The 23,689-nt window shown below is 40.5% G+C and overlaps 1 protein-coding gene across 1 annotated transcript in view; it reads left to right on the top strand.

Moving 5' to 3' along the window:
• rxfp2b (relaxin family peptide receptor 2b) overlaps positions 1-23,689 on the top strand; it is a 144,292-nt gene that overhangs the window by 97,149 nt on the left and 23,454 nt on the right. Inside the window, exons 15-16 of the mRNA XM_060826776.1 lie at positions 9,905-10,134; positions 14,691-15,101. Of these exons, the coding sequence (XP_060682759.1) occupies positions 9,905-10,134; positions 14,691-15,101 (641 nt within the window). The remainder of the gene's footprint in view (positions 1-9,904; positions 10,135-14,690; positions 15,102-23,689) is intronic.

A 23,689-nucleotide genomic window follows, 5' to 3' on the forward strand; every position in this document is an offset into this window, starting at 1 on the left:
CAAGGAGCAGGAGAATCAACATTTTGGGCAAAAGCCCTTCATCAGGAATGAGGCTTTGAGCTGAGGGAGTGGAGAGATAAATAGGACTGGGGGAAGGTAGCTGAGAGTGCAATAGAGAGAAAGAGGAGGAAGTAGTAGAGATAGGTTGGAGAGGAAAGTGGAGTGAATAGGTGGGAAGGAAGATGGATGGGTAGGACTGATCATGAGGGCGGTGCCGAGTTGGAAGGTTGGAACTGGGATAAGGTGTGGGGAGGTGAAATGAAGAAACTGGTGAAATCCACATTGATGCTGTGTGGTTGAAGGATCCTGAGGTAGAAGATGAAGCGTTCCTCCAGGCATCAGGTGGTTTGGGATGGTGATGGAGAAGGCTCAGGACTTGAATGTCCTTGGCAAAGTGGGAGGGGAAGATGAAGTGTTCAGCCATGGGGCAGTGGAATTGGTTGGTATGAGTGTCCTGGAGATGTTCTCTGAGCACTCTACAAGTTGGCATCCTGTCTTCCCAATGTAGAGGAGACTGCATCAGGAGCAACAGATACAGTATGGAAGTGCAGGTAAAACTCTGATGGATATAGAAGGCTCCTTTGGGGCCTTGGACAGAGGTGGGGGGTGGGGGGAGATGTGGGCACAGTGTTTTGTAATTCCTGCAGTGGCAGGGGAAGATGCTGGGAGGGGAGGGTGGGTTGGTGGGGGCATGGATCTGACAAGGGAATTGCAGAGCGAATGGTCTTCATGGAAATGGATAGAGGTGGGAGGAAAATATATCTGTGGTGGTAGAGTCTATTTGTAGGTTGCAGAAATGGCAGAGGATGATACGATGTATACAGAGGCTTGATGAGGTGGAAGGTGAGAACTAGGGGTGGGGGCTTCTGTCCTTGTTGCAGTTGAAGGGGTGGGGTTTGAGGACGAAGGTGCAGGAAGTAGATGAGATGTGCTGGAGGGCATCATCAACCACATGGGAGGGATAATTGTGGTCTTTAAAGAAGGAGGCTATCTGGTATGTTCTCTAGTAGAACTGGTCCCCCTGAGGGCAGATGTGGCAGAGGCAGAGGAATTGGAAATAAGGGATAGCATTTTTACAGGAAGCAGGGTGGGAGGCAGTGGGTTTGTAGAAAATGTCAGTGTTGTGACATTGATGGAGATGGAGAGGTCCAGAAAGGGGAGGAAGGAGCCTTCCACATCCATCAGTTTTACCTGTACTTCCACACATGTCATTTACTGTATCCATTGTTCCCAAGCAGTCTCCTCTACACTGGGGAGACATGACACCCTACTTGTAGAGCACTTCAGAGAACATTTCCACAACTACCTCTCCCACTCTGCCAAGGACATGCAGGGCCTGGGCCTCCTCCATCGCCACTCCATAACCACCCAATGCCTCATCTTCCACCTTGGGACCCTTCAACCACATGGCATCTATGTGGAGTTCACCAGTTTCCTCATTTCCTTCTCCCCACCTTATCCCAGTTCCAACCTTCCAACTCAGCACCACCCTCATGACCAGTCCTATCTGTCTATCTTCCTTCCCACCTATCCACTCCATCGTCCTCTCCGACCTATCACCTTTACCCTCACCTCTATCTACCTATCGCACTCTAGCTACCTTCCCCCCAGCCCACCTACCTCCCGTTTATCTCTCCACCCACTTGTCTCGCAGCCTCGTTCCTGATGAAGGCTTTTCCTCGAAATGTTGATTCTCCTGCTCCTCGGATGCTGCCTGATCTGTCGTACTTTTCCAGCATCACACTCTCGACTCCTATTTTCTCTGTCAGCCAAAGGATAGCCTCCCACTTTTGGCCCTAACAGTAAGACTTCAACAATTCTGTTTAAATGCAACTATATATGAAGCTCTGTCTGTTAAGAAAGCCTGTAATTCAAGGTGGCTGCGAAGGTTTAATAAATAAAAGAATAACCTAAAGTATGTGGACAGAAATCCTCCAGAACCAGTAAGTTCTAATGGTTATGGCAAAATGAAATTGTCCCTGGTCAATCCCACACTAGCACTGACATGAAGACTAACATTGTCCTGAATCTTTATGCCTCAAAGCATCCATAAGGGTATTACAAGAGTCAGTCATGTTGATCCTTTGGCCTTCAGAAACAAGACAGACTTTTTCACAAAAAGTAATGGAAGTTTGCAAAGTATACTTGTGGATGTTGTGATGCAGCTTACTTGACAAAAATTACAAAGGTATTCTTTTGGCCTGGTTTGCTGTAATAGTGACTGTTGTTATTTTTCTAGTATCATTGAAGTACTGAACTGGACAGCCATCTTAAATAAATTTGGCCTACTTTGGTTTTTAAATTGGGCTCATCTCCCAGTCAGTCTTGTAAACCTCCGCTACACAATAAGAGTTCCCTTTCTCAGATAAGACAACCAGCTCTGCACGCAGTATTCCAAGTGTGGTCTCACCAAGGCCTTGTTTAATTGCAGCAAGACATCCCTGCTCCTGTGCTCGAATCCTCTCGCTATGAAGGCGTATATATTATTTGCTTTCGTTACATCTGCTGCATCTTCATGCTTACCTTCAGCAATAGGTGTACAAGAACACCCAGGTTTCATTGTGCATTCCCCTCTCTCTATTTACAGCCATTTAGATAATAATCTACCCACTTGTTTTGTTACTGAAGCAGATAACCTCCCATTCATCCCCTTATTCTGCATCTGTCATTCATTTGCCCATTCACTCAGTTTGTCTAAGTCACACTAACGCATCTCTGTATCCTTCTCACAGCTTACGCTCCACCACAGCTTCGTGTACTCTGCAAATTTGGGGATATTACATTTAGTTCCTTCTCCAATTAACTTATATTATGAATAGCTGGGGTCCTAGCATTGATCCCTGTGATGCTCCATTTGTCATTGTCTGTCATTTGGAAAAAAGACCTGTTTATTCATACTGTGTTTCTGTCAACCAGTTTTCTATCCCAAATCCCATGCACTATGATTTTATACATTAACCCCTTATGTGAGACATTGTTGATCACCTTCTGACAATCTAATTAAACCACATCCACTGGCTCCCTATCATCAACTCTATTAGTTAAATCTTTGAAGAATTCCAATCAATTTGACAAGCTTGTAAATCTATGCTGTTTGTCCAATCCTATCACTGTTTTTCAAGTACTGTGTTATTAAATCTTTTATATTGGACTCTAGTATTTTTTCCACTACTGACATCAGGCTGACTGGTTTATAATTCCTGATTTTTCTCTCTAACTCTCCTTTTAATTAGAAGGGTTACATTAGCTACCCTGAAAAGATCTAGCTGACTAAAATCAATTAACATAATTATTTTGCCTGACATACATTTGATAAAATTGATTTTCCACTTCCTTCTTACAAGATACATTTTGTAAATCTGTATAAAGGACTGCTGTTCACCCTTTCAGGAGTGGTGATGCTGTATGGTTGCATAATGGGTTAGTGAACTACATGGAATGCTACAACCTTCATCTGTCTGTGTCTGTGATGAAGCCTGAGCAATTCGTTGCTGGGGGCTCACTTCATTCAGAACAGCGCCCATGTTTGTGTTCATGTTGAACACCGTTCATTGTTACTCAGTACATGGTGTCGCTCAAGGGTGATTTCACATAATCTCCACCAGGTATAAACAATCAAGTACTTGGGATCTCTTGTGTAACAGTTTGTACAGTCTATGATTTTGGTCCCAAATTTTTCTTGGATAAAGTGAGGTTATTAAAGAGAGATCCTAAGTCTGTGTTAATGACGTCCAGTTGTGCAGGTGTGAAGTTGCCCACTTCAGCAAGGAAAAACAGAATTACAGTATTATTTAATTAGTTGTAGATTGGGAAACGTTGATTATCAAAGGAACCTGGGTGTTAATGTTCATCGATCACTGAAAGCAAGCATGCAGATCCAGTAAGCAGTTGGGAAGGCAACTATTATTCTGACCTCCATTGCAAGAGGGTTCGAGTACTACAACAAAGAAGTTTTACTGCAGCTGTACAGACTATTGGTGAGACCACACCTGAAGTATTGATTGCAGTTTCGGTAACCCAACTTAAGAAAAAGATATACTTGCCATATTTGAACTGCAATGAAGATTCATCAAACTGGTTCCTAGAATGGCAGTTTTGTCATCTGAGGTAAAATTTGGTCAACTTAAGCTATTTTCACTGCTGTTTAGTAAATAAGAGAGGTTTCACTGAAGCATAAAAGATTCTGATAGGGTGGGGCATACTTGATATAAGGATAAGGTTTCCTTGATTCTCGTTATTGTTATTTACAACTCACCTCATTAATATTCAGCCTCCTATCTTACCAAGCTTACCAAACAACCTGTACATGGAAAGTATCGATAAGGAAACCAGAGCAAGCACCTTGTAAATTCAGCTTGCTACTTGTCCTGAATGGTCTCTGTACTGGGAACTGGACACCAAAATTGAAGGCACACTCCATGCGCATCCATCATGTGCACTCCACATCCACATACGTTGACATCCAATAAATGCCAGCCTTTAAGAACCCTATCTGATACATCTCCGATTCACTTTTAGGCTGCAATGACAACTATCATTGTAAAGCTGCTGCAGGGGCACTTTGCAATCAGGAACATGCACCCAGCTCATGGACTGAACCTGGCTGCATCTCTGGGTGTGTTGCTTGCTGTCATAGCACTCACTCACTCTCAGTCTATCTGGATGCTCACTGCAGCCATGCTCTTGATTGCCTTGACTTTGGCACTTTACCCCCTCAGCCAAAAATATTAGGCACATATTACTGCTGTCTTGTCTTACTATTTAGTGCAGATAAAAAAACAGGAAGCCAGTCATAGTTGTCAGCAAACCCTAGTCAGGTCAAGAAAGGGGTAGTCTTCACTGAGGGAGTCCCAGCTCATAATGTTACCAGCAACTTCCAAACTCAGGCCTTGTTTGGGGCAGTCACAGTTAGGAACCTTTCCTCTTAAGGGGTGAAGAGCAAAATGACAGGCAGCATACCTCACATCCTGAATTTTTCTGCTGAACTATGGGCTGTTATCCTTCTAAAATGAGATAAAATCTAGTGTTAAGGGAAATTAAAGTGTCTGGCTGTTTGTTTTGGTGCAGGTGAGAAAGTGTCCTGAGCAAGTAAGTAAGCAGCACAGGGGTATACAGGATCAGTGGTGTTGGGATTGGGTTGGATGAGAGAGCATGAGGAAGATGTGGCAGGCAATAGTGATAGTGACAGAGAATAAGCCTTGGTGAGAGGTGGATGCAGTAGCAGAGATAGAGTAAATGACATATATCAAGGAGAAGATGGTGGCATTTAGGCTAGTGGAGGGGAGAAGACCAATACCCTCCTTCCTGTATTGGTGTGTATTCCTCCTGATGGCTGATTCTGCTCTGAGCTGGGTGGCAACCTTATACTAGATTGGCATGATCTGGTGTCATGGTTTGCAGTCCTAGTCGTGGAGGAAGAGGAGGTCCTATCCCAGTTTCAGTCTGTCCAGCAGGACTTCCAAATACTTGCCCAAACACTGAAGTGCTGACTTGCCTTGATTTGTGTTGTAAAAATCAGTGGTTAGCACTGTTGCCTCACAGCGTCAGGGACCCGGGTTCAATTCCCGCCTCGGGCAACTGTCTGTTGGAGTTTGTGCATTCTCCCTGTGTCTGCGTGGGTTTCCTCCGAGTGCTCCGGTTTCCTCCCACAGTCCAAAGATGTGCAGGTTATGTGAATTGGCCATGCTAAATTGCCCATCGTGTTAGGTGTAGGGGAATGGGTCTGGGTGGGTTGCTCTTCGGAGGGTCGGTGTGGACTTGTTGGGCTGAAAGGCCTGTTTCCACACTGTAGGGAATCTAAGCTAATCTAAAAATAATGAGAACTGGGCCAGGTAGCACCAGACTGACGGCACTAGGGTGCACAAAGGACTTTTAAAGATGGCAAGGGTGCGAAGGATACCAGTGAATAATAGGATATCTACTGAGTGGTGGGTTGTTGTAGGAACGACGCATGGTAAAATGGGCAGAAATCAAATGAGAGATGCCATAGAGGTATAGTAGATAATTAATGTGGCAAGTTTGCTAAGATTAGGTAAGTGAAGTTGCTAGACCTCTCAGTAACAAACCCTTAAAGAAATCCAACACAACTCGGACTTAGACAAAAAAGTTAAGATTCAGCTTATAGCTGATCTTCACCTTAAATTCATTTAACTATCTTTGACACTTATCCCTTTGCATCCTATCAAACAAAAAATTGCTGATTTAAGTCAAAATACAGGGGTAGGTATCCCTTCATCCCCTATCCATGCTGTAAAATCTTACTCACAACCTACAACCACAAAAGCACACTCAAAGCAGGAAGATCTACAATTCAGGAGGAAATTACTGCAGTCGCTGGAATCTGTACTGAAAACAACAAATGCTGGAGCTCTCAGTGGGTCAGTTAGCACCCATGGAGAGACAGTAAGCTAACATTTTGAGTCTACACTGTATAAAGACTTTTCATCAGAGCTGAAGTGAAGTGTGAAAGGGACATTATTTATGCCTTAGTTTGGGAGGCGGGGAGTGGGGGCAGTGGGTGTAGGGTGCAAGTGGAGAAATGACGTTGATATTCAGATTAAGTGATCAGAATGTGAGAATAGCAGAACAATGATGTGTCTCCTTTCAGACTTGAAAGGACAGACAGTCCCATTGGGATGGGGGGGTGAGGAGAGAGGGCATGATAACAGAATTTAACAAGCTAAAAGAAAAGGAAGAAATGGTTCAGAATTTGGAAGTGTTGAACTCAGTATGAAGTCCAGAAGTCTGTAAAGTGCCTAGACTGAAGATGAGACATTGTTCCTCCAGTGTGCGCTGTGATTCACTGGAACATTGAGGACAGACATGTGGGTGTGCGAGCAGGACCCTGTGTTAAAATGACCGGCTACGGGAAGGTTGGGGTCCTGTTTGCGCACAGACCAAAGTGGTCACCCAACCTGCATTTGGTTTCTCCAATGTAGAGTAGGCCACATTAGGTGCAGCAAATACAATACATAAGAATGGAGGAGGTACAGGTGAAATGCTGCTTCAGCTGGAAAGACTGTTTAGGCCCTTGGATGGTGACCAGGGAGGAGGTAAAGGGGCAGGTGTTGCACCTTCTGTGGTTACATGGGAAAGTACCACGGGGAGGGGGGTGTTGATGTTGAAATGGACTAAGGTGTCCTGGAGGGAATGATCCCTGAAAAATACAGACAGGGGGACTGAGGGGAAGATGTGTTTGCTGATGCGTTCTGCTGGAGTTGTCTGAAATGTCAGAGAATGATCCTTTGAATGCAGAGGCTGTTGGGATGAAAAGTGAGGACAAGAGGAACCCGATCACATTGTTGTGAATGATGGGAAGGGGCAAAAATGGAAGCACATATGATAGGTCGGATGCAGTTGAGGGCTCTGTCAACCACAGTGGGTGGGAAGCTACAGTCATGGAAGAAGTAAGCCATGTCAGCAGTGCTGTTTGGTAAGGTGGTATCGGCCAAACAGAAATGATGTTGGTGAAGGAATTGGGAGAATGGGATGCAGTCCTTGCAGGGCATGGGGTATGATGAGCTGTAGTGAAGGTAGCTATGGGAATCAGTGGCTTTGTCATGGATGACAATGGACAGTTTATTCCCCGAAATGGAAACAGAGAGATCAAGGAAAGGAAAGAAGTGTTGGAAATGGATGATAGTTGAATGGAGGAAGATATAGAGGGGTGGAAATTGGAGGAAAAATTAACAAACTTTTCAAGGTCCTGGTGGAAGGACGAAGCAGCACTGAAGCAGTTGTTGATGTATTGAGAAAAGAGTTGTGGGAGGGGGCCAGTGTAAAACTGGAACAAGGATTGTTCCACATACCCCATAATGAGCCACGCATAACTGGGATCAAAGCAGGTGCCCAAAGCCACTCCTTTGACTTGGCAGAAGTGAGATGAATTAAAGGAGAAATTGTTCAGTGAGAGAACAAATTCAGCCAAGCAAAGGAGAGTGGTGTTGAATGGGAATTGTTCAGACCTCTGGTTGGGGAAGAAGCCAAGAGTTCTCAGACCATCCTGGTGGGAAATGGAGGTAAAGAGGGATTGGACATCCATTGTGAACAGGAGGCTGTGAGGTCCAAAGAACTGGAAATTGTCAATATGGTGAAGGGCATCAGAGCAATCGCGGATGTAAGTGAGCATGGTCCAGACAAGTGGAGAGAGGATGAGGTCAAGGTAGAAGAAATTGAGTTCGATGGGGCAGGAACAGGCTGATGCAATGGGCCTAAGAGGGCAGTCTGGTTTGTGGACTTTGGGAAAGAGGTAGTCGCATTTGTTGTTTTCAGATCTACAGTTCAACTGTGAGTGTTATCTGATACATGGAATCTAATAATCTCTTGTCTTAAAAAGAGATAAAAGAACCCCAAAAATCTAATTAACATATTTATTTATCTGAGTACTACAGTGTCATTACATGCACTATTATACAGGTCACAACATGTTACACAGTACATACTAGTAGCTTTATGGATCCTGTAAATGCCTTTCAGACTCTCACCCATGTCAATCAACTAGTTCATTGTATTTCATCAATTTGTTCATTTCGGTGATGCCATCATGTTGTGCTTGCTTGTTATTGGGATTTCTCTTGTAAAAATGAGCAGTGGTGATAGAACCAGAAGTTAGGAATTTCCTTTCGAATTCTCCAATTGGCCAACATAACTTCAGTGGAAGGTTGTCAGAAATCCTGCACATACCCATCTATCTAGGGCTTCCACGTGTCTTTCATGAACATTACAGTGGTTTTGTTTGGACCAATCCTTAAGAGAATTCCTTCCAAGAATAATTAAATCCATGGAAATTCTGCGGTCTATTCTTTACCAGCTTTGGGTAATATAATCTGTGTTACTAGACTGTTTTCAGTTAAACTGCCTTACTTCTAAAACACCTGATAACATTTCTTTTTGGTCAGTGCAGTGTTTTTGTCTAGCCTTTTGTAAATATTGCTTTCTTTGTGTCCCTAAGGACCATGTGTTATTTTATACTAACAATGAAATACTAATGCATTCAATGCTAAGAGGCATTCAAAAGAATGTGCTTTGAATTCACCTGGCCCATACATTCAAATCCAACTAACTGAATATAACATGCCATTATTCCCATCTGCCTCATAGAATCATACAGTACAGTTGGAAGCCATTGCACGTTATGCTTGTTCTTGGGGCACAATGTGCAATGGCTTCTTTGTATTTTCTTACCTGAGTCAGGAAGCCTAGGTTCAAGACCCATCTGCTACAGAAGTGTGTAGTTAAATCTCTGAACAGGTTGGTTAGAAAACATCTGTAATAGCTCTTTGAAACAGCAACCAATTTAGTCTTATTCCCCTGTTCATTTTCTGTGTTCATGCAAATATTTCCTTTTTAAGTTCATATCCAGATTGCTACTTAATTTCTGAGTCATTGGCACAATTCTATCCGTTCAGTAGCTAAGTCTGCTAACTCCTTTACAATTTTGGAACTTGTCAATGCCCATCAAAAATCTTTTCATGTTTCTCCCAACAAAAAAGGATTCTTCTGCAAAACTGCATTCAGAATTTTTTTTTCCCAATGCCAGTGAAGTGATTTTCTACTGTTTGAGAAGTCATTATTACTTTTGCATCATGATTGGCTATGAAAACTTAACCCCTACTATTGAAATTACTGTACAGTTTCAATTCATTAATTTTCTTTCAGTTAAAAACTAAGCATATATTTTAAAGAAGGTAAACCAGATCGTGACAATTTAGTTGATTCTTTTCATCCCAACAACAATGAATAAAAAAGTTGAAACTACGCAGACTTTCAAAAGCCTCCATAGAAATTTTAATACCACTTCATGAACAAATTGTACAAGACCTTTTCTGATGGGACTTGCACCAATGCAGCAAATAATAGTGGACATATTTGTAATTAATGTGTTTTGTGTTATTTCTTTTCACAGATACTTCAACAAATTCCAGTATTGTGCTTATTCTCCTCATGTACGCAGTTGTAAACCAAATACAGATGGCATTTCATCCTTTGAAGACCTACTAGCAAACATCATCCTTAGAGTATTTGTTTGGGTCATAGCTTGTGTTACTTGTTTTGGAAACCTGTTCGTCATTTTCATGAGATCACGTATTAGAGCTGAAAATAAGCTTCATGCTACGTCTATAAAAATTTTATGCTGTAAGTATCTTTTTTTAATTTTAAAGACTTACAAAAATTACAGCCAGTAAAGCTTATCTTTTGCAAGTCTTTTGTATTGTCCAGCCATTCATCAGTTAGTAATGCTTGGCCTGAAATTCTATGTTCTGGATGAGTGGTGCTGGAAGAGCACAGCAGTTCAGGCAGCATCCAAGGAGCAGCGTAATCGATGTTTCGGGCTCTTCTGAAATTCTATGGGTTATTCAGGCACATTTCTGTCACTTTGCCAATTGAGCTATGGTGGAAAGGGTTGAAAATAATTAGTATTAATGTGGCTTTATAAAATGTTCACCCTTACAAGGGCATCTATGCAAGTTAAGGTTAATGTATGGCTGGCAAGAGGGACCTTCTCCATTGAGAGTTCCTACTTTCTTCGCCTTGAGGTAACTTTAGAAGGTGACAGTCCAAATGCAAGGAGGAATACCAGCTAGTTGAATAGGCTAAGCAAACATCATCATAGGTGTTCTGGCTAAAACATTGGTGGGGGTCAATGAGAAATTAAATTTTATTTTTGGATAATGCCACTTTCAATTTGGTGCAGACTAATAAGCCTTAATTCATCAATAACCTAAGGGTGAATCTATTTCAGAATTACCATTGGCAAATTTTTACAATCTCCCACTGGCAGGTTTGTGTGGGGGGACAGAGGTCAGCGATGGTAGGGTGGCTCTGTAAAATTCTCCAGGTGGCTTTCTTGTCACAGTCCCGCCCTGTCTGCACTTTTACTTGGAGCACATGAGATGTGGGCAGTTCACTTGTCCTAACCTCACTTCAAGCCTTTATAGTTGCTTTTCGCCCTGTCTCAACTTTGAGATGGTAATCCTAGGTTTGACTTTCAAGGTTGATTATTCACCAATACACTCATTCTAACTGAACTTCATTCCCTCTCTCCCCACTATCACCCCTTCCTGACCTTCTATGGGATTCATTCTTCCCCCCTCAACATTTAACTGGATCTGGGTTCCAAGACGTAGATTCTGAGGATGCGTTGTAGTCCTGTTGTTAGCTATTGCTGTTGCTGGTGCTTTTGGGAAAAATAGCCACTCACAAATCAGATTGTTTGCAACCATCTAAGGCAGGACATATTACTCAGTGTTGGGGTGCAAAATTTCTATCTCCAGCCATTTAATACTTCTTGGAGAGGGCAGAGCAGCAAGTCCCACCATCTGAGAAATTATGTTCCTTATGTTTATATAAATCAATATTAGCAGTGTGATATATAAAAGCAATATTTAACCCTTCCTCCTTGGGTGACGCCAGGACCGCTCAACAGAGCTCATTAAAGCCTTAGTCTAAATAAGGAAAAAAATTGTTGAATTCCAGAAGTGAGGTGAGAAGGATGCTTTTGACTTCATGGCAGCATTTGACTGAATGTGGCATCAAGAAACTGTAGTAACATGGAAGTCAATGAGAAGCAGGGGCAAAAGTTCTACACTATGTAGCTCAAAGGAAAATATTAAAGATTGTTGGAGGCCAATCAAATCAGCCACAGGACAGTACTGCAAGCATTCCTCGGTGGTGCGTTACAGGCCCAAATATTTTCAGCTGCTTCATTAGTCCCGCAAATTTACATCAGAATTTCAGAGTGGAATTATTCGCTGATGTGTGTGACAGTGTCAGTTCCATTTCAGACAATGAAGCAGTACATTCCCAAACATATCAAGGCCTGCAACTATTCAAGCTTGGGCTGCTACTTATCAACTAACACTTGTGCTACACAAATGTCAAGTAATTATCATGTCCATCAAGATAGAATCTAATCATCTCCTCTTAACATTCAATGGTATGGCAGTCATTGAATCCTAAAAGTTTTATAGGGATCATCAATGACCAGAAACTTAATTTGACCAGCCATGTAAAGACTGTGGCTATAAAAACAAGCCTGGGCATATTGTGGTGAGTAAATAATTCCTGACTCCACAAAGCCTGCCCATTGCCTGCAAAGCACAGGAGTGTGACAGAATAGTTGACATTCCCTGAGTGCAACTTCAACAACAGTTGAGAAGCTCAAAACCATTCAGGACAAAGAAGCTGCTAGATTGACTCCCTTTTTTTAGTATTCATTTACTTCACCATCAGAACACAGTGGCAGCAGTATGTACCATCTACAAGATGCAGTGCAGGAACTTACCAGCTCCTTTGATAGCACTTTCCAACCTGACAATCACACACCATCCTGACTTGGAACAAAACAATGTTCCTTCACTGTCAGAGGATTAAAATCATGGAACTTCCTAATTGCAGTATAAGTGCACCCATGCCACATGGACTGCAATAATGCAAGAACTTGGCTCACCATCACCTTCTCAAAGACAGTTAATGTTGAGCAACAAATGCTGGCTTGAACAGCAACATCCAAATTTCATGTGAGAATGAATTTTAAGATACCCAGAAAAGCCAAGAACTGTGTATGGGAACAAGAGCATGTGTAAGTACCCTTCTGAACCACATTCCACCCTGACTTGGAAATATATCTTCACTACTTTGGTGTGAACATGATTTTGGAGATGCTGGTATTGGACTGGGGTGTACAAAGTTAAAAATCACACAACACCAGGTTATGGTCCAACAGGTTTAATTGGAAGCACACTAGCTTTCAGAGCGCCGCTTCTTCATCAGGTGGTAGTGGAGGACACAATCCTAAGGCACAGAATTTATAGCAAAAATTTACAGTGTGATGTAACTGAAATTATACATTGAAAAATACCTTAAAGACTCAACAGACAATCAAGGTATTTTTCAATGTATAATTTCAATTACATAACACTGTACATTTTTGCTATGAATTCTGTGCCTTAGGATTGTGTCCTCCACTATCACTTGATGAAAGAGCGGCCTTCCAAAAGCTAGTGTGCTTCCAATTAAACCTGTTGGACCATAACTTGTGTTGTGTGATTTTTAACTTGGTGTGAACAAGTTGACATCTCGATGTCCACTATGTTTTTACCTATTTTGCATGAACTGAATTTCTCATCATCACCTTGTAAAGGACAATTAAGGATGGACAATCCATGCAGATGTTTTTACAAAGTTATCAAGAATCAAGCTTGTTCCCTGAAATTAGATGGAAAAATGTGAGAAAATATACTTTTTTTCTCAAAGAAATTAGGAAAAACATTATGATTAATAATTACTAATAAAAATATCAAATTGTATATTTTGCAATGAGCAAATACTGACAGTATCATCCATTAATAGCATCAAAAACTACAGCCAACATCTTTCAATAACTTAGTCAATGTAAATGTTGAGAAATCATTTAACTTAAGCATGGAGTGGCCACCTTTTGTAAAGAAGATTTGGCAGAACAAATCTTGGAATACCCCCTCCCATATCATTACCAAGGAAGTGATTAGTTTTTCACTGATAACAAATGCAAGCACTTCATTCCTCTATTCCTCTAGATAAACCTGGCAAATCTTGGAAGTTTTACATTTTCAGAATGGAATTACCCAGCATCAAAAGTTGCCAACATTTTTTTCTGGATAGTGGAAAAAGAAAATTTGTGAATGTTTTTATCTTTCATTCATTAGAACAATTCACAAGAAATACCAATGTAAAGGGGCATTTTTAAATATAATGTCTGAGAACAGAGTACTGATTGATTGGCAAAAGTAGAGACATTACCATGGGGAATGCATCAGTTAAATAATGATTGATAGTTAACTGCCAGTCAAGTTTAAGTTTAAACAAGGAAGATTGACTCAATTGGTAAAAGTATTGCCTTGAGAAATTAATCACAGAATGGCTATTACCTGTTTGGTTAAGCTGAAACAGGCAGAAAATGTTATATGCTCTTTCTGTCTGCATAAATAGGGCATAATTCATTAATATATGTGGCTTCTAGTATGTGTTAAGTGCAACCCACTGTGTGAACATGACTGACAATCTCAAATTTGTTGTTAGAGTAATTCTTAGTACATTTGGAATTATGTGGGAAATGTCCAATCACGGAATCATAGCTAATATTGGACAAAAGCTGGTTGGGTACAGTCAGTACATTTCTGGTTGTGAACAGCTGAAGGTGCATGGCCAATTTTTGGTATGTAATGAGCATCGCACATGCATTGAAATTTATGCACCACATTTCTTGTTTCTGATATGAGCAGAATGTATTCTTAGCTTGATGGCAACATCCTGTTCATGGTGAACATCATTCATGTTGCTGCTGCATAATGCACTTGTTGCTCAAACATTTGGATTCTTTACACCACCCTCTTTCCCCCACCCTTCCAAACCCCCATGAACACTCTCCCCGCGCCCCCCCCCCCTCCCCCACAGGATAATCCGAGCTAGACTTGCCATTTTTTAGGATCAAAACTGATGGCTTTAGGTCCATTCCTGATTTTGCACAATACCTAGTGAGAATTTTTTTGTTCTTCATTTTGTGCTCAAAGAACAGTTGTTCCAGAGTGCAAGACATAGATAGCTAACCCAATAAGCATAATTCCTTTAACCAAAGTTTGTACCTAATTATATTGTTGCAAATTACAAATATTTTATATTTGAAACATGTATGTCCCTTTTTTATATAAAAGGTGCCGATTGTCTGATGGGAGTGTATCTATTCTTTGTTGGAATTTTTGATGTCAAATATCGTGGGGAGTACAACAGACATGCACAACTATGGATGGAAAGTATCCAGTGTCGAATGATAGGATTTCTAGCAATGCTTTCTACTGAGGTCTCTGTTCTCTTATTGACTTATCTGAGTCTGGAGAAGTATATTGTCATTGTTTTCCCATTCAGTAATATCAAACCAGGAAAGCACCAGACTTTGATAGTACACATTACAATTTGGCTTATTGGATTTACTATTGCTTTAATTCCACTCTGGAATGAAGATACATTTGGGAATTACTATGGAAGAAATGGAGTTTGTTTTCCTCTTCATGTAGACCAAGTTGAAAAGGATGCTGCAAAAGGCTATTCTATTGGAATATTCCTTGGTATGTATTTATATATTTTTAAATTATTATACTCTGTTCAGAACTGTAGAAATATTACAACAGCCAAAATTTGAAAAAACACAAGCAAAGATTCTCAAACACAGATACAGTTTCACTTGACAAATCCATCATTGGGAAAGCACACTATTTTTCATGTTAATAAGGAAAAGGAAAATATTCCCAAAAAATAACATTTCACACCTACAGAGCAACTTTAGAGCTAACTTTGCTATACTAAGGGTATGCTGCAGTGTCAAAGGTGTCATTACTGAGAAACATTCTCTGTCTACCTTTTCAGGGATAATTTATTGTGACACTATTAGAAGACAAGTATGGAAGTTCTTAACGTCTCAATTCGTCTCTTAAGTCATGAGTTTAGCTCAGTTGGCTGGATTGTTGATTTACAGAGCAGTGTGATGCCAACAACATGGATTCAAATCCCATGACTGGTTTAAGGTTACCATGAAGGGCTCGCCTTCTCAACCTCTTTCCTTGCCTGACGTCTGGTGGTCCTCAGGTTAAATCACCACTAGTCACTTCTCTCTAATGATCGAGCAGCCCCTCTGGTCTTAAAAAACTATGGTGACACAATAACAAAGTCATACCACTGAAACCGATAATCTAGTTGTTGGTCTCAGTTATGCTTGTGAGATCTTGATGTACACAATTTGGCTTTTGGTACTTGTCTACAGTGTATTTTGAGGTCACTCCAAGAAGTGTGGTGGAGGCTCATATAATTACATCATTTAAAAAGTTGGGTATATGAATAGGAAGGCAAAAGGGTTTGGAAGGACATGGGCTGGGTGTTGGCAGGTGGGACTAGATCAGGTTGGGATATCTGTTTGGCATGGACGGTTTGGACTGAAAGATCTGTTTCCATGCTGTACATCCCTATGACTCTATGACTAAGTGAAAGAAGCTATATAAATTCAATGGTATTTCTTTAACACAAAAACAATTGAGCCTTAAGGTATTCAATTGAAAATTCCCTCCTAACTATCTTAGAAGAGATTAAAGAAACATGAATAAATAACCTTGCATTAAGTAGTACTATTTCTGATGAAAGCAATAAAACATGCAGATTGTTAAAATCTGATTAGAAATTTGTTTTTCAGTATAAAAATGGTGCTTTGACTATTGCAAAAATCTAACTTTCTTACCAAAATGCATTTCAAACAATATAATTGTTGGTGCTAAGCATTTCTGCATTTTTCTACAAAGAGACATAGATTTAAAAATGATTGGCATTTTGAACTGTAATGAGACAACTTCATCACTTCATGAAGCTGAAAGGAATACAACTACTACAAAAAAGATAGAACTGAAGATGTTGTAAACCCAAAACTCAAACAGAAATTGCTGGAAAAGCTCAGCAAGTCTGGCAGCGTCTGTTACGAGAAATCAGAGTTAATGTTTCAGGTCGAGTGACCCTTCCTCAAAATTAAAACAATAATGTTCTTTCCCAAAAAGATCTATCACCCACAATGCTGTTATGAAGTAAACAAATAAACAAAAAATTGTATGAGAAGAGAGAGCTGACTGGTTAGCGATTGCATTCTGATTGGTAAAGGCATTGTCACAAAGAATGCACTAGTTAGATGATGACTAACCATTTTCTGCCAAACTTTGTTTAAATTGAAAATAGGCATATTGACTCTGATTGATTAAGGCTTAGTTCTGAGGAATTGATCTTGTTTTGATCAGTTGAAACAGACTGAGTACATATACGTGTTCTTTCTGTCTGCAAAGAACAGGGCCCTGTGTACTTATTTGTGTATTTTTCAGCATGCCAAGTGTGCCCCACTGAGAGCACAACTTACAAGCTTAATTAGCTGTCAATATAACACTTGGTACACTCTGCATTATAGAACAAATCTTGTCCAATCACAGTATTGCATCTAATTTTGGACATTCGACATTTCGGGCATAAGCCCTTCATCAGGCTTATGCCCGAAATGTTGAATTTCCTGTTCCTTGGATGCTGCCTGACCTACTACGCTTTTCCAGCAACACATTTTCAGCTCTGATACTCCAGCATCTGCAGACCTCACTTTCTCCTCTAATTTTGGACACCGCATTTAGGGTTTTGCAAGCATGGGCAGGTTGGTATTGGTCTGTACCTAGCCTGTAAGTGGCAAACAATTCATGGTGTTATTGCATAGTAGCAGTAAGAAACACTGTGAAAACTGCCTGCAGTTGTGCCTACCAAAGGTTTACTTTCACTGGGAAATATATGCATGGAATTCCTACATTTCCATGTGAAGTAAATTCACCTTATTTGCAACCTTATAAATAGGGCATGAGTCATTGAATTATTATACAATCTTGATTTTGAAATAGGATGCATGGAAGCCGCCTTGTGAGATATTGGCTACCCTGATCAGATAATTTCTCACTGTATATCATGCAAACACATGAGTGGGCCTATGGCTGCCATGTTCAGGCCTAGAAACTGCCCCATATATTCCAGATTATCTTCAAAGAATAAGGTATCTCATAACTTTAAGCAACAGATGAAGCTAGTTGTTAAACATTAGTATTATGTAGTGGCAACACAAGTAGTGTTTGCCACTCAAAGGATGTTGCCATCAAGCCAAAAAGATTTGATTTGTTTGATTTGATTGATTATTGCAACATGTACCAAGATACAGTGAAAAGTATTGTTTTGCACGCTAACCCAGACAAATCATACCTTACATAAGTACATCAAGATAACAAAACAGAATGCAGCTTTAGAGAAGGTGCAAAGAAGGATCAACTCTAATATAGAAGGGGTCTAATCATAAGACTGAACAGTAGGGAAGAAGCTATTCTTAAATCTGTTGATAACTGTTTTCAAACTTTTGTACCTTCTTCCCACTAGAAGAGGGTGGAAGACAGATAATATAACTGGAGTGGGAGAGGTCTTTGATTACGTTGGCAACTTTCCCAAGACAGCAGCAAATGTAGATGTTTTGCCTGTCACAAAAATGAGTAATATCGTAAATGAATTTCAGTATCCATGTGATGCTAGATATGAACCCCCAAATTCTAAAGACTGGAACAGAAAATCAAACATCATGTCCCTTTAGAGTCCACAGGATGCATGGTACTGACCATACTCACACATTTTGTGTTTGCAAAACTTTAAGTAGTGTCCAACATTAGGTGTAATTCTGTGATTGACTACACTTATTAAATAATTCTGAGTGCGCTCACAACCAATTTAATATTATCAATCAGTCTCGCAATGTGTCATACTTGCACATACTACAAGCTACATGTATTATTACAGAGAGTTCTTATATCTGCAGGTATAAACAACATTTCCAACTGAGCCTGTCTCACTGAACAAAATAGGCAATATCCATTTTCTGCTTCATTCCTCAGAGCAATTTCTTGACTAATCAGCATCAACATGTGGTTTACATTGAATAAAGCTTGGCAGTCATCATCGAACTGGTGCATTTCCCATAGCAATACCTCTACCAATTAGACTCCATTTGCCCACAACTTAACTGTATGTTCTCATACAGTATGAACATTGTTCCCCTTTACATTAATTTTTTTTGTGAATATCCTAATAAGTTCAGGACGAAAGGCTTCAGTGAAATGAGTACTTTTTTCAGCAATACTCTCAAATTCTGTACTGCTAGATGATAATCTCTAAATTACCACCTTAGCCACAGGCAAATTGGTATAAAGTACATAAGATTAGATAATTAGGTGGTTCAAAGACAAATTTTGAACTGTATTTTGGACACTGGCACCAGAACTGGGAGGGTGGAAAATGAGAAACTGCATAATAGAAAGTTGAGATGATCTAATAATGAGAAAGTTAATGTGTACTTATGCATGAAAATTGGCCTGTTGATCAGTACTGTTGAAAAATGGGACATCTTTGTCACAATACCATGAAGCTCCTCACTGTTGATGTCATGTAATTTTCCCTACTTTCTCACTAATTCTCACATTGTCCGGTGTCTGGGAAGATGCTACCCAAAGGTTTTGCATCATTTTGTATGCATGTAGTATTTTAATCAAAGTGGATGAATTGTTGACAAGAAATAAACTGAAAGTCATTACAGAGACGTGGTTGCAGGGTGACCAAAACCGGAACCTGAGCCTTAAAGGGTATTTTACATTTTGAAAAGATAGGAAATTAGGAAAATGTAGTTGGGTAGCCCTGTTCATTAAAGAGATCATTAGTACAGTAGTTAGCGTTGTCTCTCGGTTGCAAGAGGAAGATGCAGGATCAATTTTAGTAGAGAGTTTTGAGAAGATTTGAGCTCAGGTTGAGGTTCTGGATGTAGGTTTGCTCACTGAGCTAGAAGGTTCATTCCAGACATTTTGTCGCCCTACTAGGTAACATCTTCAGTGGGCCTCAGGCAAAACACTGTACATGATTCCTGCTTTCTATTTATATGTTTGGATTTCTTTGGGTTGGTGTTGTTATTTCCTGTGGTGATGTCATTTCCTATGGTGATATTATTTCCTGTTCTTTTTCTCAGGGGTTGGTAGATAGGGTCTAACTCAATGTGTTTGTTGATAGAGTTCCAGCTGGGATGCCACGCTTCGAGGAATTCTCATGTGTGTCTCTGTTTGTCTTGTCCTAAGAAGGATGTGTTGTCCCAGTCGAAGTGGTGTCCTTTCTTATCTGTATGTAAGGATACTAGCGAGAGAGGGTCATATCGTTTTGTGGCTAGTTGGTTTTCATGTATCCTGGTGGCTAGTTTTCTGCCTGTTTGTCCAATGGAGGGTGACAAAACGTCTGGAAATGAACCTTCCAGCTCAGTGAGCAAACCGACATCCAGAATTTTAATAGTGTTAAGAAACAGGGAAGATAACATCACTTTTGGGAGTTATTTATAGGTTAAGTCACAACACTCCCGGAGGTCCATACCACTGCTCTTTCATTAGACAGCTGTAGCTGATGGTGAGTTTAACATGAGAGTCACCATGCCTCAGGCCAGGTTTAAGGCTGAGAAGCTGGACCTTCATGAGGCCATAATTGATATGGTAATTTAACCCATGCTGTTGGCATCATGCTGTATCACAAACCAGTATTCAGACAACTGAGCTAACTGACACCATTGTTTGTAGCTTATCGGTTCCCTAATACTCATTACATTGTAGGACAGAATTTACAGGAAGAAATAAATTGGACATCTAAGAAAGAACAAAGAAAAAAACAAAAAAAAATTGCAGCACTGCAACTGGCCCTTTGGCCCTCCAAGCTTGTGCCAATCCAGATCCTCTATCTAAACCTTTGGCCTATTTTCTACAGATCTGTATTCCTCTACTCTCTGCCCATTCATGTATCCTAAATGACGCTATCGTGTTCGCCTCTACCATCTCCACTAGTAACGCATTTGATGTACCCACCACCCTCTGCATAAAGAACTTACCATGAATATCTCCCTTAAATTTTACCCTTCTTATCTTGAACTAGTGATTCCTAGTAATTGAGTCCCCCACTCTGGGAAAAAGCTTCTTGCTATCCACCTTGTCTATACCTCTCATGATTATATAGACCTCAATCAGGTTCCCCCTCAACCTTTGTCTTCCTAATGAAAATAATCCTAATCTACTCAACCTCTCTTCATAGCTTGAAATATCCTATATAGATAACAATCAAAACTAATGTTATTTACACAAAATAGCTTGCAAGAACTGCAACAAACACTATATTGGACAAACAGGCAGAAAACTAGCCACCATCCTTATATAACAGATGAGGAAGGACACCACTTTGACTGGGCCAACACATCCATCCTAGGACAAGCCAAACAGGGACACACATGAGAATTCCTAGAATCATGACATTCCAATCAGAAATCTATCAACAAACACATTGACTTGGATTCCATTTACCACTCCCTGAGAAAAAGAACAGGAAATTACATCACCATAGGAAACAATGTCACCACAGGAATGACATCACCAACCCTAGAAAACTCAAACATATAAATAGAAAGTGGGCTACACCACCAGTGCTTCATTCAGAGGCTCACTGAAGATGTTACCTAGTATGGTGATGAAACGTCTGAAAATGAACCCCCCAGCTCAGCAAGCGAACCCACATCCAAATCTATCCCTAACCTCCATCATGTCCCTCTACTTGTTGAATATTGATGCACAGTACTCATAAGAATCTCACCCATTTTCTCTGACTCCACACATAACTTTCCTCCTTTGTCAATGAGTGGGCCAACCCTTTCTCTAACCCTTGTCCTCTTGCTCCTTATATACAAATAAAAGGCTTTGGGATTTTCCTTAACACAGTTTGCTAAAGATATTTCATAACCCCTGTTAGCCCTCTTAATTCCTCATTTCAGATTGGTCCTACTTTCCTGATATTCTTCCAAAGTTTTATCTTTTTTTAGTCACCTAGACATTATGTGTGCTTTCTTTTTCCTCTTAGCTAGTCTCACCATTTCACCTATCATCCATGGTTCCATAATCTTGCCATTTCTATCCCCATTTTCATTGGGACATGTCTGTCCTGCACTGTAATCAAACTCTCTTTAAAAGACCCTCACATATCAAATGTGGATTTACCCTCAAACAGCTGCTCCCACTCCATATTCCTCAGCTCCTGCCAAATTTTGCTGTAATTGGCCTTCCTCCAATTTAGCACTCTTCCTTTAGGACCACTCTTCTCTTTCTCCATGAGTATTCCAAAACGCATGCAATTGCGATCACTTTTCCCAAAGTAATCCCCTACTGAAACTTCAACCATCTGGCCAGGCTCATTCCCCAACACCAGGTCCAGTATGGTGCCCTTCCAAGTTGGACTATTTACATACTGCTCTATAAAACTCTCCTGGATGCTCCTTATAAATTCTACTCCATGTAGACGTCTAACACTAAGTGAATCCCAGTCAATGTTGCCGAAAAATAAAATCTCCTTTCATCACCATCCTGTTGCTCCTACAACTTTCCATAATTTGTTTACACATTTGTATCCTCTCTCATGCTCACTGTTGGGAGGCCTGTAGTACAGCTCCAACATTATTACTGCACCCTTCCTATTTCTGAGCTTTATCTATATTGCTCACTGCTCGAGTCCTCCATAGCACCCCTCCTTCAGCACAACTGTGATATCCTCTCTGACCAGTAATGCAATTCTTCCACCCGTTTTACCTCCATCTATATCCCATGTGAAGGATCTATATCCTTGGATATTAAGTTGCCAATCTTGCCCTTCCCTCAACCAAGTCTCAGTAATAGCAATAACATCATACTCTCAGGTATTAATCCAAGCCCTAAGTTCATCTGACTTTTCTTCTACACTTCTCGCAATAAAACAAATGCCCCTCAGACCACCTGTCCTTTCTGTTCATCATCTGCTCCCTGCCTATTCTTCCCCTTAGTCACGCTAACTTCATTATCTAGTTTTATCTACAGGCTTTAGTTACTATCTCTTTACTGTCCACAAACCTCCTCATTTAATTCCCATCCTCCTGGCAAATTAGTTTAAACCCTCCCCAACAGTGTTAGCAAAAGCACCCTCTAGAACATTGGTTCTACTCCGGCCAAGGTGTAGACCATCCAATTTGTAATCGTCCCACTCCTCAGAACTAGTCCCAATATCCCAAAAATCTGAACCCCTTTGTCTTGCACCTTCTCTCAAGCCATTCATTCATCCTGCCTATTATTTCATTTTTACATGAGCAGCACTTGGTACTGGTTGCAATCCTGAGATTACTACGTCTGAGGTCCTACTTTTTAACGTGTCTCCTAATTCCCTAAATTCTGCTTGTAGGACCTCATTCCAATTATTACCTATATCATTAGTGCCTACATGCACCAAGACAGCTGGCTGTTCACCCTCCCCCTTCAGAATATCCTGCAGTCAATCTAAGACATCCCTGACAGGTGCCCCTTGGGAGACAACATACCATCCAAGAGTCTCATTTCTGACCACAGAACTGCCTATCTACTCCCCTGACAATTGAATCCCCAATGACTATAGTCCTTCTGTACCCTTTCCCACCCTTCTGTACAGCAGAGCCAGCCATGGTGCCATTATCCTGACTACTGCTGCCTTTCCCTGGTGAGCCATCTATAAATTACTATGATAATCATGGATTATATTTAATCTCTACATAGGTTAAATGAAATAGATTGGCAAATGTAGCCTAGAAAATGGGTGAATAAAATGTATTCAGGACAATTTCTGAGCAGTACTTTCTACAGCTAAACAAGGAGCAGGCTACTCTAGATCTGGGAATGATCAAGGACTTAAGATTAATCAATACTATCATGATACAGTTGCCTCTAGGCAACAGCATTCGTACACAATAGAATTTCATATTCAGTTTGAAAGGGACAAGTGCGGGCTGAAGGCTAATGTTTTGAAACCTGAATAAAAGTAAGGTTATGAAGACTAAAGTAGCTAAACTGGCAACCTAGGTTAAATAGTAGGATAATAGAGATACAGTGGTAAATCTTTATAGAGATACGTAAACAGCTCTCAGCAAAGAATTACCCCTGTGAGAAAAAAAGACTCTTTGAGAGGGATGCATCAACCATGGCTGAATGAAGAAGGTAAAGATAATATCAAATTGAAAGAAAAATATACAAACCTGCAAACATTAGTGGTA

The sequence above is a fragment of the Hemiscyllium ocellatum genome, chromosome 6 (genome assembly GCF_020745735.1).
Source record: "Hemiscyllium ocellatum isolate sHemOce1 chromosome 6, sHemOce1.pat.X.cur, whole genome shotgun sequence".
Taxonomy (NCBI): domain Eukaryota; kingdom Metazoa; phylum Chordata; class Chondrichthyes; order Orectolobiformes; family Hemiscylliidae; genus Hemiscyllium; species Hemiscyllium ocellatum.